The 17,572-nt window shown below is 37.8% G+C and overlaps 1 protein-coding gene across 1 annotated transcript in view; it reads right to left on the bottom strand.

Moving 5' to 3' along the window:
- The window catches only part of LRP1 (LDL receptor protein 1), a 744,558-nt gene that overhangs the window by 613,321 nt on the left and 113,665 nt on the right, over positions 1–17,572 (bottom strand). Inside the window, exons 14-15 of the mRNA XM_068228249.1 lie at positions 10,586–10,763; positions 1,565–1,837 (exon numbers count right to left, since the gene is read on the bottom strand). Coding sequence (XP_068084350.1) covers positions 1,565–1,837; positions 10,586–10,763 — 451 coding nt within the window. The remainder of the gene's footprint in view (positions 1–1,564; positions 1,838–10,585; positions 10,764–17,572) is intronic.

Genomic DNA, 17,572 nt, shown 5'->3' with positions numbered 1-17,572 from the left:
GAAGGTTTTAACGCAAGCCGTCGGCGGTGAGGTACTTTTATTAAAGGAACGGATTGTGTATACAAAGATGTACATTTATTTGGTACATTTATTTCACGTCTCCCTGTCGTCTACAAAGAAAAGTTGACGGCCTTTCATCACCATGTTATTCGTTTGTGGAAGTAAAATACCTATTTGCTTTCTCAAATTGGGAATGCTGATCAGACACCCGTTTATTTTGAAATGCCACCACAGACAATACGGGTCACATTAAGGGATCTAAAAGCATCGCTATCAGGACAGGTGGTAACGGAATGCAACGCACGGTAATGTTATGCACATTCGCTAGCGGAACCAAACTTCCTCCACATGTGGTTCTGAAAAAAAAAACACTTCCAAAAGGAACTTTGCCACCTGAGATTTCCATTCAAACTCAAGAATCCGGCTGGATGGACAGTGAGCTAATTGAGGACTGGGTGAAGTGTGTTCGGCAACATCGCCCGGGGGCTTTATTAAAGAAGAAGAACCTGCTTGTGCTCGACAGTTATGGCAGGCAAACTACAAATAGCATAAAGGTATTGATAAGTAAAGGAAAACTGATCTGGCAATAATTCCAGGAGGGCTGACCTCTATGCTACAGCCAATGGATGTTTGTGTGAACCAACCTTTCAAAGCTGCATTGAAATAGCTCTACACAGAGTGAATGGTGCCTGCCGGCGATCATGCATCGACAGCGAATGGAAGAGTGGAACAACCCGAAGTGAAACTTCTATGCAAATGGATAAAGATGAGATTGCATCTCAAACGACTTGGTGAAGAAAAGTTTCGAGAAATGAGAAATTCCAAATTCTATGGATGGTAGTGAGGAGAGCTATGTACGGGAAGGTGACAGTGATCAAAGTTTCGACAGTGGTAGTTCTGATGAAGTAGAATCAAGATTGATTTGTACTTTGAACTAGTTTTATTTCTCGTTGTGGTGTTTTTAGTGTTTAAAATTAGCAATTTTGTGACAAATTTGTAGAAATTAAACACATTGGTAAGTAAACATGTGATTTATTTTTTTCCAAATTTTGTGATTAGAAATTCAGGTGTGTGGGTCTTATTCAGTGGTGGGTGATATTCGAGATTATACGGTAAGTCAGGTAGCGACTGCCATGTCACAGTTTTGGGCGATGACAAGTGTATGGGTGCGTGAAGAAATGATCACACTTTCTCTTCTATATGCTACGGTGTAAGGTTAATTATGTTTTAGGATTGCCCCAAACTACTACTCCTACAAAATTTTCATACCCACTAGAGCTGACCATCAATGTTCCCCCAATACTGCTCCCTGGATCCACCCCTTCCTAAGGAAGATCATGGAGGTGAAACAAGACCACTGCACCGGGCAAATTACAGGTTCTTACAACATCCAAAAATTTGCAAGAATATGAAGGCTACACAGCCCAGTATGCATTTTGATGAGGTTTAATATCTTTTGTAAAACCATGTACACTAATTGTATAATTAATAAAGTAGTCAGAAGACAAAACATTGTTTCGGTACCACCATTTGAGAAATAAAATAACTTTTTCCTTCAACTTACCACATTCACCTCCTGGGCCAGCATTTTCATCAGACCCATCACCACAGTCATCATCTCCATCGCAGAGATATCGCCGATCAATGCACCTCCTGTTTTGCTTGCACTGGTAGAAGTCAGATGGGCAGTTGGAGTGAGGCACATAGTCAGGTTGAAGGATACATGAGCCATTGGCAGCTGGGATGAAGCCATCCTGACAAGCACATACAGGCTTGCCAGGGGTGGCTAAACATAAGTGCGGGCAGCCTCCATTATTTTTTGAACATTCATTTGAACCTGTAACAAGTTTTATACAATATCACTAGCTGTTGTACCAGTCACTGTTATGACAATTACTTGCAAGCAGACCTCTCCAGTTCACCTGTGTGTTTGCAAACTGAAACTTTGAACATCGATAGTAGGGGGTCACTAGTAGTCGATAATGTGAATACAGGCTGCTACTATAACTCCTGGTTGTAGCAGTGACAGTGAAGACCTGGATTATCTCTAATTCTTTGTTTGTGCAAGATTCTAAGAAAGAAGTAAGAAATCCAAGGAAATGGCTTTAAGTAAAGGAAACATTGCTAATTTTGTGCAAATGTTGAAGAAAACACATTTCAGGCAAAAGCAACTATCATCATGTCACAGAAGAAAGCAATCACAGATGACATTTTCAGTAAGTAAATAATAATTGGACCGGGATGATAACAGTTAATACACAAATTCACACAGTTGTAATTGAAAATATTGCCACATTGTTTACAGAATTCCTGACTGATGAGCTAAAATTCGAAACAAAATGTGCTTTTTAATTTTTTTTACTAATTAATTCTGTTTTCATACGGTTTCCTTTTCAGGTAGTTCCTAATTTTAAGATTGACAGCACACAGAATTACTTCAGACACTTCAGACGCACGCAGCAGGCAAATGGACAACAACAAAACATGATGAAAGCAGCTGAGATGAAATTCCTTAGAGGAATATTTGGGAAGACACAAAGGGATAAAATCAGAAACATAGAAATCAGAGAGAGAGAATTGGATTCCCTAAACTACAAAACTACAAGACAAAATAGAGACCAGTAAGCTGAAATGGTATGGACACATGAATGAACTGTCGTATGGCTTTTAGTGCCGGGATATCCCAGGATGGGTTCGGCTTGCCAGGTGCAGGTCTTTCTATTTGACACCCGTAGGTGACCTGCGCGTCATGATGAGGATGAAATGATGATGAAGACAACACATACACCCAGCCCCCGTGCCATTGGAATTGGCTAATTAAGGTTAAAATCCTCGACCCAGCCGGGAATTGAACCCGGGACCCTCAGAATCGAAGGCCAGTACGCTGACCGTTCAGCCAACGAGTCGGACATGGGCACATGATGAGAATGGAAGAGGCTAGAGTTTCAAAGTGAGTATTTATGGAGAAAATAATAGGAGAAAGACAACGGGGGAGGCCCAGAAAGAGGTGGATGGATACGGTGAAGGAGAGTATAGAGAAGAGAGGATTAAAAGAAGAAGAAATATTGGCGGAAGCAAGGGAGTTTTGAAAAGAGAGAGAACTGTGGAGGTGCTTGATTCACAACCTGACCCAGAAGACTGGAAACGGGAAATGAAGAAGAACAACACAGAAACCTTTTTGCTTTTCTCATTCAACACAAGATACATTATGTGGCTCTTAAAGCTGACTCTCGTGCCCTCAACAATGCATTTCATAAATATACCTTTAAATACACTAATTTAAAAGAAACACATCACTAAAAATAATTATATTATACATGCGCATTTACACCATGAAGATTGAAGCGAAGCCATCTTCTTGTCTGATGAGCATCTGTAAGTAGTACTAACCTCTCCTACAATACACCCCAAACTTCATCGTAGTACCTCCAACAATAACCAAAATTTCATGGCTTAATTTAGGCAATGGCAATTAAGTTCACAATTCAAACGTACCCTGTGATGAGGAAATAATTACAGCGTTCGCTTGAGTACCTTAACAATGCCTCAAATGGCCAACTAAGGATTGTTTATCTGTCCTGGCAAATAATGCAATACCAAGACCAAAGAAAACCATTAATTTTATGGCTGCATTCCAACGAAAGTCTTTTACCATTCGAATACACTGATGAAAGATACCCTACTTATTGCCATCTCATGAAAAGTTCTGTGGTTCTGAGCAAATACTTTTTTTAACAGTCCAATTAACCCACATAAATTTTTCTTCCAACTCATTAACTACACAATAATCTAAGATTACTAATACACACATAGTCATCAGCTACTTTAATGCAAAACTTACTTTGATGATGTCATGTTGTTGCACCTCAATTACCACACATTTTTAAAGAAGAGTAGATATATTACCTCCATGAGAGAGAATAAAGCTACTGTTTCAGAATCTATTTGCTTGTGTTTTACAACTTTTTGAATCAAGTCTTTGTTAATCAAAGCACTATCGGATGTGGACATTGCCTATGAACACATCAAGAAGAGTATCACTTTACAAATGAAGAGTTTTATATAATCCACTTTTTAATGAGGAAGTCGGTTGAGCCATTTCTTTTCATGCGATTTTTTTTTTTTTTTTTTTTTTTTTTTTTGTTTCCCCATTACAGATGATGCACACTTATTATTCCCTTTATTGACGGTCTCACTACACTGCACAACACAGTGTTCCACTTTTTAAAAAGGATTAGCAAGTTTTATGTCAACCAAACGAGTTTTTAGACAAGAGGATTTTCTACCGGAACATGTTTTTACTTTGTCAATCATGATCATTGTATTTTAATTCTGCTCACTGCACCAGTGTTTTTATATGTCTGCATAAATGTAATATTTGAGCTTCTACTGAGGATGGCCTTTAGATAGGCTGAAACATGTATATATATTGTTCCATCTAATATAGATGGTTCTTTTGTACTGAAAAGGAGGATTATATAAAACTTTTTATTTGTAAAGTGATAACTGTCAATACGGAATGAGATTTATAACATGCAATCAAGAAGAGTATATCGCCACTAAGACAAGACCGCCAAAACCTAGTGGATGGTTCTGTCCGGCTGATTGCATAATGCAGGAGATTCAAACTTGGCATTCTCAGTTTTCCAACTTGAAATTGAGACAGCTTGGATAGGAAAATCCTGTCACAGTAGGCTAATTGTATCATGGTTTGATCATTACATTCTCTAAACTGTCTCATAGAAGATTAATTTTTACAATTTCCACTTTGAAAATCCTGGAGCATCCCACCCTTTTTAGATTGGGTACATGCCCCTAAGATACAAAGGGATATTCAGTACTAATACCTCTGGTGAAACCACTAATCGAATACATAAATAAATATGCTGAGAAGTTCCTGAAATTTTTCTCAATTTTTCTTGTATTTACATACAATAACATTTGATACAAGTATAATCCATCACTTACTGTATTTTACGTTTAGCCTTGGGCAGATGACATGTGCAATTTCTGATTGGCTGGAGTCAATATTGCCTAATAACATGAGATTATAAATCTGGAGCATGCATATAAATGATATCTGGAGTGACTTGCATGAGTACCACACTACAACCTTAGTCAGATGGCGCAATACACACCCGTATGATTTTGTGGACACAAGGGTTTTTTTTTTTAAATTATACCATACAATTAATAGTACTTAAAGTGAATTTATGTTAATAATACCATATTTGGCCTACATAGGCATACTTGACTGTTCTCCAGAATTAAGAATCATGTTTTTAAAGACTTTTTAATGCAAGATAAACCATATTAGTATAATGAAGTGATATAATTTTATTCAACGTATATCTTTCTATGTTATTGGAATTGTTCTGATTTCATTAAGTAGCTGAAGATTGTCCCAGAAGAAGGGGTGAAACATGTCCTATTTGACATAACTGTATTTTCATAAGTGAATACATTGTTGTGATGTTTGAAAAAAAGTTGGGCTTCTCTCAAAAATATCTCTTAAGATGATATTAATCACCATCAACATGGGCTTTCAACCAAGAAATTTATTTCATGCAATTGGTCCTATTGCCACTCAAAATAAGTCAGAATATTGAATGAAGTACGACAAATGAAGGAGAAGATAGAGTTGTTTAGGTATCTTATTATTTTTCAATAGTGGCCTGCTCAATTAAAATTATTGGCAAATCTTAATATGAGTAGTGAAGATCAGCCATCTTCAAGCTACAAGTAATGGGTAGTGAGGTTATGTCTTGAGGAACTGTGGGGTGTTGCAAGTATGCATCATTACTTTCTAAAGCAATTATAGTTAATTATGAACCTCCTCCTCCTCCTCCTCCTCCTCCTCCTCCTTTAATTTCTTTAATGATTACATCCTTGAGTGCAAGGAAAAGTACTGGAGATAGTGCACTGCCTTGTTGTACACCTCTCTTTGTTCAGAACCATTCAGATCTACCATTCCCTATTTGTACACTACTTTCACAGTTTTCATATAGCAACTGGATCTTACAAATTAGAGAACTTGGAGCCCCTAGTTTATGCAGACATTCCCATATTTTGCTACTTGGAACAGTCATAGGCTTTTTCTATATCTAGGAACACTACTATCAGATCTTTCCTTTTTTCCCAGTACCTTTCCATTAGTTGTCTAATGGCAAAAATTAGGTCTATTGTTCCTCTGTTGCTTCTGAAGCCATGTCGTTCTTCTTCAAACTGATGTTCTATCCTTGTTCTTAATCTCTTCGCTATGATCTTTTCCAATATCTTGAGGCAGTGTGGTAGCAGGGCAATTCCTATGTAGTTTTTACACTTTTTTCTGCTTCCTTTATTGAATACTGGTATGATCAGTCCTTTTTTCCATTCATCTGGTATCTTATTTTCTCTCCAAATTACTCCTAGTGTTCAACGTAGCCACTGAACGTTAAAAATTAAATAATTGAAAAAGAGGTTCAACCTATTCAATACATAAGAGAAAGAAATGTAGTGATTACATTCTTATTTAATAGTAATTAAAAATGGGACCGGTTTCGACCCTAGTCCAGGTCATCGTCAGCCGTTCAAAACATAAAAAACATGAAACAATGCATATGAAAAAGATTAAATGAACTCTGGATCGGTATAAGATGAAATATAAATTGATGATGGGGGTAGAAATTGTGAGTCACTTAAAAGAAAACAGTACGTAATATTATGAATGGTAGTACGGCACACGCAATGATAGGTAAAGTTTCACAATGTTTATGAATAGTGGAGAACAGTCAAATGAGTCAGTTTTTACACTCTGTCAGGTACAAAGTCACAACACTATCGAACAACATATGAAGATCCATAAATATGTTGAAGTCGCAGACGAATAGATTTATAGAAGCAAACTGCTAGCTCCCGGTGATCAGCGCGGTACGTTCAAGGTCATGCGCTGTGGTCTCGAACGACAAAGTAGAATGGAGAATATCCTGAAGATCCAGTATTTGCGTCGGTTGCGGGAAGTTAAGTACGTATATATAGAAATATACAACGCAATTCAGTATAACTGAATGAGTAATTGTGCCACTGAAGACCTTGTATGCCTGCCGCTTTGATTATATCTGCAGATAATCTATCTACTCCTGGTGATTTTCCTACTTTCATAAGCTTCAGGGCATTTCCTGTTTCTGACCACATAATTGGTCTTTCTTCTTCTCCATGTTTGACAGGTTCATTGTTTTCATGCTTCTCTTCTTCACTGCCATTTAACAACTTGTCAAAATAGTTTCCCATTTCTTCTCTGATGTTTTCTATATTCTGGATTAGGATTCCATCCTCTGTTTCAATTGTTTTAATATCCACTTTGTCTGATCTCCCACTCTTCAATATTCCATGCAACATCTTTTGATTCCCTTTTGAGTCCTCTAGTTTTTGTGTGAAGGCCTAGGGGACATCCTAGAGTGAGAGGAGGAGGTCTGTTGTGTACTGTATTGCAAATAGAGCAGTCGATAGCAATAAAGTACTAGAAGAGGAATGGTGGAAAGATCAAGTAAGGTGGACGGCTTTGGTACACTAACCTACTCAGGGAGAATCTGGAAAAGGGAATGGATGAAGAAGAGAGGAAGAAGAAGATCATCGTTAAGGGTAAGGATAGAAATTGACTTGAAATTTGAAGAAAATGCAAAGACTGAACAATGATCATTTTGTTCTTCCTGGACTTTTCCCCAAATTTTTAGTCAGCATTTCAGGTGGATGTAACCCAGTTTTATGACTGGATACTCTTCCTGCCACACCCTATGGGGAGAGATGTAATCACTACTGTGTGTTTATTTGGTGGTTGGTAGTATGTTCTGTGTATTGAAATGATTGTGAACACTCAGTTGTCAAGCCAGCCAGAATAATTAACCCCTCAGCGCCGACCTCTATACGTGGTATAGACACCCTTTTCTTCCGTAGCCGCCGACCTCTATATGTGGTATAGACCCATACATGGTTTCGCATTTACGGCTATAGCGCCAAGAGTTTTGGTGTTATGGATATGCAAATTGTTTTGTTTCCAAGAAGACATTTTCGGGTTTATCAGTGTACTAAATAAGAATTGAAAATCGTTAAAGTGTAGTTGCTTTTGCAAGGATAAGTATTTGTCAATTATGTCTGAGCACCAATCCCTGCTTTTTTAATAGTCCGTTTGCTTCATTCTTTCCCACAGAATAAAATAAAGAAATGATGATCTGAGAAGTTTGTCTTATTGTGTGATGTTCTTTGCTCTAATTTTGTATTAAGAGTGCGGTTTATTTATTATATTTGTCTTTATTTCTCAGCTTGTAGTCTTTTCATAACTCTCCACGAGCGCTCTGTGTAGGCATCAGTTAGTGCTGCTTTCTGTCATACGACACGAGAAGCAGTTGTGCATGGTATATATCTCGTTTGGAAGACGATGTATCGACCTTTTAATCTGAAATATGTATCGAGTTGGTTCGATTCGTCATGAATGTTATTCCCCTCATTCAGTTTCGTCCTGTCGCTTTCGGTCCCGCTGCAGCTTCATCAGCTTGTGTGACGCACCGCGGTCAATGGCTAGCTCTTGCTGAGAGTCACGTGCTTGAAATATTGTATAATTCAAATGAAAGTTTAGTCGGAAGTAGTAGTGGAAGTATTAGCAGTAGTGATAATGAAATAGATGATGTGGCTGTGGCCGATGCAGTGGTAAATGATGAGAATGACGATGAGGAGGAACCAGTACTTGGAAATTTCGTGTAGGAGACTATAGATACGCATACAGGTCAAAGGGAAGTTTTCAACAGTGAATTATGATTCCTAGATTCTCCAATAATATTTAGACAAGTCACAGGGACAAACATTGAGCAGTTATCTTATCAGTTTCAGCTGATGGAAGGTTTGTTTACGGAGTACAAAATACGCTTCTCGGGTGGGAAACGAAATATTCAAGGCCGGCGCGCATCAGATAATACAGTTCCAAGGTTGCAGGAAATTCATTTTATCAGGAAATTAGCACCCAAGAGTGAGAAATCCAAACCTCAGAGACGTTGTATCGCGTGTTCAAAACAAGGTGAAAAGAAGACATCGGTGTACTGCTGCCAGGAGTGTGCCTTGGGTCTCTGTCTCGAAGAGTGCTTCGAACTCTATCACACGGAACTAAATTACTAAGGAAATGTGAAACAATTATGTAATTATCTTCATGTACATAGTTCTACCATATGGAATTCCAAATTTCGTGAATATCGGGCTACTCTTATACTAGTAGTAACGCTTTAAGTGAATCATTGTATTTCAGTCGCGTGTAGTTGAAATCTCATCCGGTCGCGGGGTAGGAAGCTCTTTAAACGGCTGCGACGCTGAGGGGTTAACCACTCATAGAAATTGAACCCGCGGCCCTCTGACCCAAAGGCCAGAATGCTGACCGTACAGCCAAGGAGTCAGACATGGATTGAACAATGATATTAACCATTATTTAGCCTGATATTAACTATTAGTTAGCCTTAGGTATCTGGTAATACACATTACATTTTTTACTTCCAGTCAGAGATGAAGATTCACTCATACCACTAAGATTCATACATTCGCCTTGAAATTAGTACTCTAAATCACATAAATAATCATTGTTGTCCCTCGTATGTAAGTACATTTACACCCTTATATACTATATAAATTCAGCTGTAAACAAAAAGAAATGCATATAAATCTATCTGGAATAGCTACAATAAGATGTAAACAAAGCCAACTAAATGCAGTGAAAATGTACCAATACACAGTCAAATGTTTTTCGTGCCATTTCCACAGAAATAACTAAACACATTCCTCCATACTCGTGAAGTTGCTTTGGGAATCCCACGAAGTTCATTAATAAAAACAGATGGCATTAGCTCAACGAATATCATAGCAATGGCTGTCATAAAAAATGTCAAGTGATGCTTGATGTTGAGCCTGTAAGAACAGACTTCACTGTCGAGTGTACCATGATGCTGGAATAGTAAGGGTTATAAAAGACATAAATGGGAACTGAAAATGACTGATGGGTCAGAGAACTTTTCTAAACTCATCAAAGAACCTTCTCCAATTAACAGAACTAGAGAATTCACACACAAGGAAATATTCAATGACATTCCTGGTTATGAAATTTACATGGATCAGTCCCACATGTGTCCTAAACCAGGGACTTTAATCTAAGGGTAGCCGTTCAAGAAAGAGTAATGAAATTTATCACAATAAAACAACAATTTAATTACTTTTGGAAAAGTAAAACAAAAAATAATTGGTTTAAAGAAGTTCAGAATGATTTAGAAGAGCTGAACATTACAATGAAGCAAATTGAAAATAGAGAAGAAAAAAGGATTCTCAAGAACAAACAAATAAGATTGTCATTAAAAACTGCACAACACAAACAATATGTCATATCTGATGAAGAAAGGGCAGCCAGGTCAGCCAGAATGAAGAGGTTTTGAGAAAGGAAGAAGATGATGCAAGCTAAATCTTCAGTTAAATCTTTGTTAACATAAACGTATTTGGATTTGATTTAAGTGCTCCAATGTGGGCATAAACTATGTAAATAATAAATAAATAAAAGTCTCTTAATATATATGAAACCTACCTGTCTGTGTTTCATTGTCTACAGCCTTTAAATCATAGAGGAGTGGGTTTCCCTTGGCCAAGACTCCCTTCTTCTGCCAATTGTAATACATCACATTGCCAGTGTGCATCTCAGTCCAGTAGAGAATACCAGAATTTATGGCTAGCCCCACAGGCTCCTCCAGTTGAGTGAGTACAGACTGCAAGCAAAATAATTGGGTTCCAATGTTTCAGTAATCATTTCATGTTGCATGAGTCTAGTAACAGGTTTCTACAACACAACCAATATATTTCAACAGTATGAACAATTATCTTCATAACTTCAAAAAGACAACCAGGGAAAATTTTTCCCCGGATCTTGATGAAGTTACAAGACGGATCTCAGAAACACCAACGGCATACTGCGAGATATGTATAGTATACTAAGGTGGAACAATGAATGCTTTATGAATCCTGTACAGCGAACTGTGTTCTGGATTTAGCAGATAACCTCTTACAAAAACTGACTGAAGCACAGATTTTTAAAATTCAAGTAGACAATCATGGAACTTCCTGACAAAGGAAGAACTAAGCATTCCAACAATACAAAGGTATCGCAAGATCAGATGTCCAGCAGAATTCTACCACCATCTAATCTCATGAGATATATACGTAATTTTTATTTCATTTCTCATATTTCATCTCAGTTTGGGAAGGAGATGGGGAAAATGGCTGACCAAGTTTCATTCATGCACCCCAACATCGAGAGGTCTGCCAAAATATTTCAAAATTACTAAACTAATCACCAGACCCAATCAAATAAATCATCTGACAAACCATGATATTACTGTCTGATAGAGTTATAGGAAGGTACATTCAGGGAAATGGGCTGGACAAGGGAGCAGTATAGGTGAGGTGGAAGCCCAGTCAGCAGCCCTGAAAATGGTTTTCCGTGGTTTCCAATTTCCACATCAGGCAAATTCTGGGGCTGTACTTTAATTAAGGACAAGACAACTTCCTTCCATCTCCTAGCACTTACCTATCTTATCATCGCCATTATACCTATCTGTGTCAGTGCAACAACATGAATCCAATTGTAAATCAAAAGAATGAAGAAGTTATTAGTGTTCCACTGTAGAAATATTGTAAGGAAAGGAACAGAATTAACTTAATACAGACTAGCTGATGTACCCGTGCTTCGCTACAGAATTCTACACTGTATACAGAATTCTAGGTTAGGTAGTGTACACGTTGTGAGTAAGATTGTATTAAATTGCATAGCTCTCAACGTTACCCCAGAAACGCGACAGGGAAGTCACCAAACATCTTTTCTCATGTGAATATTGGTTTAGGGAATTTTCACTGTAATGGTAGGCCCTCTTGCCTACCATCAGTCAAAATCAAGCTAGGGAGTTTTCATTATAATAGCAGACACTCACTCTCCACCTGCCTTTTCACATCCTCAGAAAGACTGTCTTAGTGGTTTTCCCAACTGAAATCAACATAGGTCATTATAATGATGTCAGTAGGAATGCCATGATCAAAAGCAATGCTATCATATGAAATACTTGATCAAATAAAAAACCACACATTTTCTCACTTGCAACGAACAGTACGACACTGTCGATGTAACAGTCTTAAGTTCCAGAGCTGGAATAACCAGGCCGCAGACAGCCATGAGCCGTGAACACTCCTCTGCCATTATTACATTAAGAGAGCACACTGCTCATTCCTGTCAGCGCCTCAGAGAGGGATCGAATACCTGGAATACTATGATGAACCAGTGTGTTACGTACCAGCAGTATCAGAAAATGTATGAACCAGAGGAATGGCATGCTAAAGAAGAAAGTTATCTATTTCCCAAACTGTTTTGCACCAATATTCAGCCAGGCTGATATACTCTGTACACAGCAGTAATTCCATCCATCGGAGATGAGTGGCAGCATAAGAGACAAAGAACATTGCAACAAAAAATGGTCAATGTAATGTTATTGTTGATTAATTTTATGAGCTTTCGATATTGTATGCCTTCACATTTAGTTTTCTTCTTTGCCGTAAGACCTATCTGTGTCGGTAAGACGTAAAAGCAAATAGAAAAAAGAAAAAAGTTTTCTTCCCGACTCTGAAATACCACTCTTATCATAATTGGTGCGGTAAAACTGAAAAAACATAAATGATCAGAAATTCTATTCTCTATTACTTTTGTTAGGTAGTACTTTTCTATAGGACCAATAACATATGTATTTAAAAATTAAATTTTTGATGCCTTCCCCTAAACTACCATTTAATCCACAGTGAATAAAATTATTTATAGCTTAGACTGTAGTTTCTTATTCCCCGACTCTACATACAGATTTTCATTAAATTCTCTTTACCGATTTTCCCATGGCTCGGCACTGATATGGATTTAGCAACAAAAATACAAAATCATGAATATCTCTTTTATCATAACCAGTACAGTAGAACTGTATAAGACGTAAATGATGGGAAATTTAATTATATGTAACTTTAGTTATGTAGTATTTATCAATAGGACCACCCATAACAAATATCTGAGGATTAAATTTAAGGCTTCCACTAAATTACCATTTCACTCAGCGTGAATAAATTGATTTATAGCGTAGACTGTAGTCGTCCGTTCCCCGACTTTATGTACTGATTTTCATTAAATACTCCTCAGCCATTTTCTCGAGATGCTCATACGTACATACATACATACATACATACATATGGACAGAAATGACGGAAAATTAAAAAGTGCATTTTTTTTGTTACTGAAACCAAATCATCGCAATCCGCTGCCATTGCCGTGCCGAGGTTAAAATTTAGGCTTGGATTTCAGATTCAAGACCCAGTTAGGCCTAAATAAGCAAAGGTAGCTGTGTTTGTGATAGCCAAGGAAGGAGAATTGCGGGAGTGATAAACGACGACAATATAGCAGCAACCGGAGAAATATATCCAGGAGCTTCTATCAGCAGTGTACTGGAAAACATAGAAGAAGCAACTAGGAACTTCGGGAGCAGCGATGCAGTGCTTATCATCGGTGGGACGAACGACGTAGTGAGTACAGACTCGTGTGTGAACATTGAAGTGGACAAGGTCAATACAGATATTGTTAAAATTTGTAAACATTTTCGGAATACTCAGGTTATTGAATGCAGCAGTTTTGAGAGATACTGTTATACAAAACATGGCCACCATCTAAACAATTCAGGTAAATGAAAGATAGCAAATATTGTTCTAGATTTTATTAACATATGTACCTTGAGTTATAATACTGACCAGGAAAACTAGTAGAAAGAGCCAGCTGTACTTCAAGCTGGCTCAGTCAACTAGAAAATGAAACTCAGGAAAGTAAGGAATTTCAAGTTACCCAATTGAAACAGTCAAGTTTTAAGGAGGGAGGGGATCTGAGATTACTCTTGGTAAACTGTCAAAGTGTAGTACATAAACAATTAAAATTTGGTACATTGATGGAATCTTATGAGGCTGATGTGGTGATAGGAGTGGAATCGTGGCTGAGAGAAGGGGTGGGTAATAGAGAAGTATTTCTAGAATGGTACACAGTCTATCGTAGAGACCGAGGAGATAAAAAGGGAGGGGGGGTGTTTATTCTGGTGAAGGAAACTTATTGTTCACATGAATGGTTTACCGATGAAAGGGATGAAATATTAGGGATAAAATTAGTTTGTGATAATATGAAGGAGGTGGGAATTATAGGAACATACAGGCCTGGAAGAGAGGAAAGAGACATGGAAATATTTGAGAAAATAATTGATTATACTCATAAAAACAATAATAATGATATGGTAATAATTGGGGGAGATCTAAATTTAACTGAAGTTGAATGGAATGGAGCTGTAAGTGAAGCCCATGAACAGAAACTGGCAAATAAGTTAATATGAGAGGGAGGATTTACACAAGTAGTACAAGAACCGACTCGTCTCAGTAACTTACTAGATGTATTCTTGGTTAAACCATGGAAAATTGTTGATAAAACTGAGGTAATTGAAGGAATAGGAGACCATAAGGCTGTAATAATGGATGTAGGACTCGTACCAAAAAGGCTTAATAAGACTTGGCCCTCAACGGGCAACTTGAACGCACTCAACAGTGTGATGGTAGTAGTACCAGACCTGTAGCTTAGATCCTTTCCAACAGAACAAAGATGGCCTAGGCCACCACAGCTCAATTGGTAGAGCAACCGACGCGAAACCGGGAGGTTGTGGGTTCGGATCCCACTGGTGTCTGGTTGGCCATTTTTGTTCTGTACTTAACATCTCTTCATCACGTACTAAATGTACGTAACACGACCTAATAGGTTGAAAGTTGCTTTCGATTACAATGTGGTCGTGAAAATTCAATATTCATTCAGAAATACCATTATTTTTAAATTTTGAGCAATGTACAGACAAACCACTTATTTTATATTATTTATAGATATTTACCAGTACGAGAAATTGTAATTGGACTTGAATCATGGGATACCACATTTACGCGAATAATACACGCACATTTTTTTTTTAAAGTGAGGCACGAAATTGGGGTGTGGGTTTTATTTGTGTCAAGGTTGGCATTTTTTTCAAAATCAGCCTTTCTAAATTTAGGGTGCAGGATTATTCGATGGCGGGTATTATTTGCGTAAATACGGTGGCGGGGATTATTCACATAAATACCCGTATTTACGCGAATAATAACCGCACATTTTTAAAAAATTTGAGGTACGAAATTGGAATGCGGTTTTTTTTTGCGTCAATGTTGGCATTTTTTTTTTTCCAAAATAAGCCTACCTAAAGTTAGGGTGCGGGGATTATTCGGTGGCGGGGATCATTCGCGTAAATACGGTATTTATTTATCATATGGCTTTTAGTGCCGGGAGTGTCCGAGGAAATTTTCGGCTAGCCCGGTGCAGGTCCTTCTATTTGACACCCATAGGCGACTTGCGCATTTGGATGTGAGATGATATGATGATGATAATTTCTTTTTTGCTTTACGTCGCACCGACACAGATAGGTCTTATGGCGACAATGGGATAGGAATTGGAAGGAAGCGGCTGTGACCTTAATTAAGGTACAGCCCCAGCATTTGCCTGGTGTGAAAATGGGAAACAACGGAAAACCATCTTCAGGGCTGCCAACAGCGGGGGTTCGAAACCACTATTTCCCGAATACTGGATACTGGCCGCACTTAAGCGACTGCAGCTATCAAGCTCGGTAAATGATGATGTAGAGAGAGGGTAAAACCTGGTGTCGGCATATAGCCTACTCCTGTCGAATAACACCAAGGGGTCTTTTCACAGCTTCACACCCCCATCCGACGAATGAATCACCATCAACACAGTTATATGCCCTCACTCCATACGAGCACTGTGGAGAGGTTTGGAACTTAATCCAGGCCTTTGGAACACAATCTAGTGATTAGAAATTGTACACCATCACCTCTCCTACCCTGCCAGCCATCATTCTGATGGTGAAAATATTTTTGCAATAAATACGATGTTAGATCAGAACATTTCTCACAGAAGTGGATTGTTTATCATACAGACAGGTTAGGAAAGATAGGAGGAGAGCATTTTTATTTTCAAAAATCTTCCTCCACTTAGAGGCTGCCAAAGACAAAGAATACACAAACAATTTCATTCAAAAATAAAAATAAGTAAATTATGTCTCAGTCTGGCGAGTCTCAGTCTGGCGAGTATAAGTGGTGTCTGAGTATTAAAAGAGAACACCTGAGCGCTTTCACCCCCAGTCGAGATATGAAATTCTAGGTGTAGGACTCAACTCTTAAAGACTTTTTGCTTTTTTTGGGGTGTACACACCAGGACAGAGTGGCGCTGATGCTGATGCAGAATTATTTGATACAATAATCATAAACGTGGGGAACGACTCAAAGAAATGTTATTGTATTGGGTAATGTCAATTTAACAAATGTTAATGGGGAAGGTAATGCAAATGACAGGAAGGACCAACAAATGGCAAATAAATTAATATGGCAAGTACAGCTGAATCAGGAAGTGACTGAACCAACTAGAGGGAAAAATATTTTGAAATAATCTCGATAAAACCAGACAGATGATCTCTATAGAGAAACTGAGGTGATAGATGGAGTAAGATAACACAAAGCTGTTTTTGTCGTTGTTTTTAAGAAATGCAGTAAAAAAAAAAAAAAAAAAAAGGTTGTAAAGCTAGGACTATTGGATAATACCATATGGTTGATAAGAGAGCCATGACGTAGTTTTTAAGACGTAATTATGATCAGTGGAAAATGGTAAATGAAGATGAGAAGAGCCTATCGGATAGATTCAAAGAAATCGTTGAGGAGTGTAAAACCAGGTAAGTACCTTTGAAAGTGCTAAGGAATGGGGGGAGGGGGAGAGGGAGAACCCACTATATTACAACAGAGAAATAAAGAGATTAAGAAGGACATGCGGGTTAGAAAGACATAGATCTAGGAATGGTTGTAGAAGTAAAGAGAGACTGAAGGAACTTCGATAGGAAATTGAATTTAACAAAAAAGTCAGCTAAGGATAACATGGTGGTAAACATAGTTGGCAGTCATATGAAAGACATTTCAGGGATCTTTAATGAACAAGGAGAGTTTATATGTGAGGACCTACAGAGGGAAGAAGTCTTCAGTCAGCAGTATGTAAAAATAGTTGGATATAATGTTGAGGTAAAGGAAGTGGCTAATCCTTTGAGGGTTGAGTTTTCAAAGCACTGACATACCCTACAATTTAGATTTTTGCACACTTTTAACTAAACCCCATTATAAATTAATGTAAAGGCACATAATACAGTATATTTTTTAAATGGCTGTCATACACAAAAAAAGTAAAAAAAAAAAATCACAAAATCACACAACCTTCATGATTAATAATGAATTTTGCATGGTATTTCACAAAATGTGGTGGACACAGGTGTTGTTACAGTCTTTACACTAATATAAGGTCCTCTGGTTCTCCTTCCAGGCTGATTTTGTCATTTTGAGGTAGGGAACTGTTATCATTGAAATGAAAGAACTGTAGAATTGA

The sequence above is a fragment of the Anabrus simplex genome, chromosome 6 (genome assembly GCF_040414725.1).
Source record: "Anabrus simplex isolate iqAnaSimp1 chromosome 6, ASM4041472v1, whole genome shotgun sequence".
NCBI classification, from domain to species: Eukaryota; Metazoa; Arthropoda; class Insecta; order Orthoptera; family Tettigoniidae; genus Anabrus; species Anabrus simplex.
This window is presented reverse-complemented; position numbering and strand designations above follow the sequence as displayed.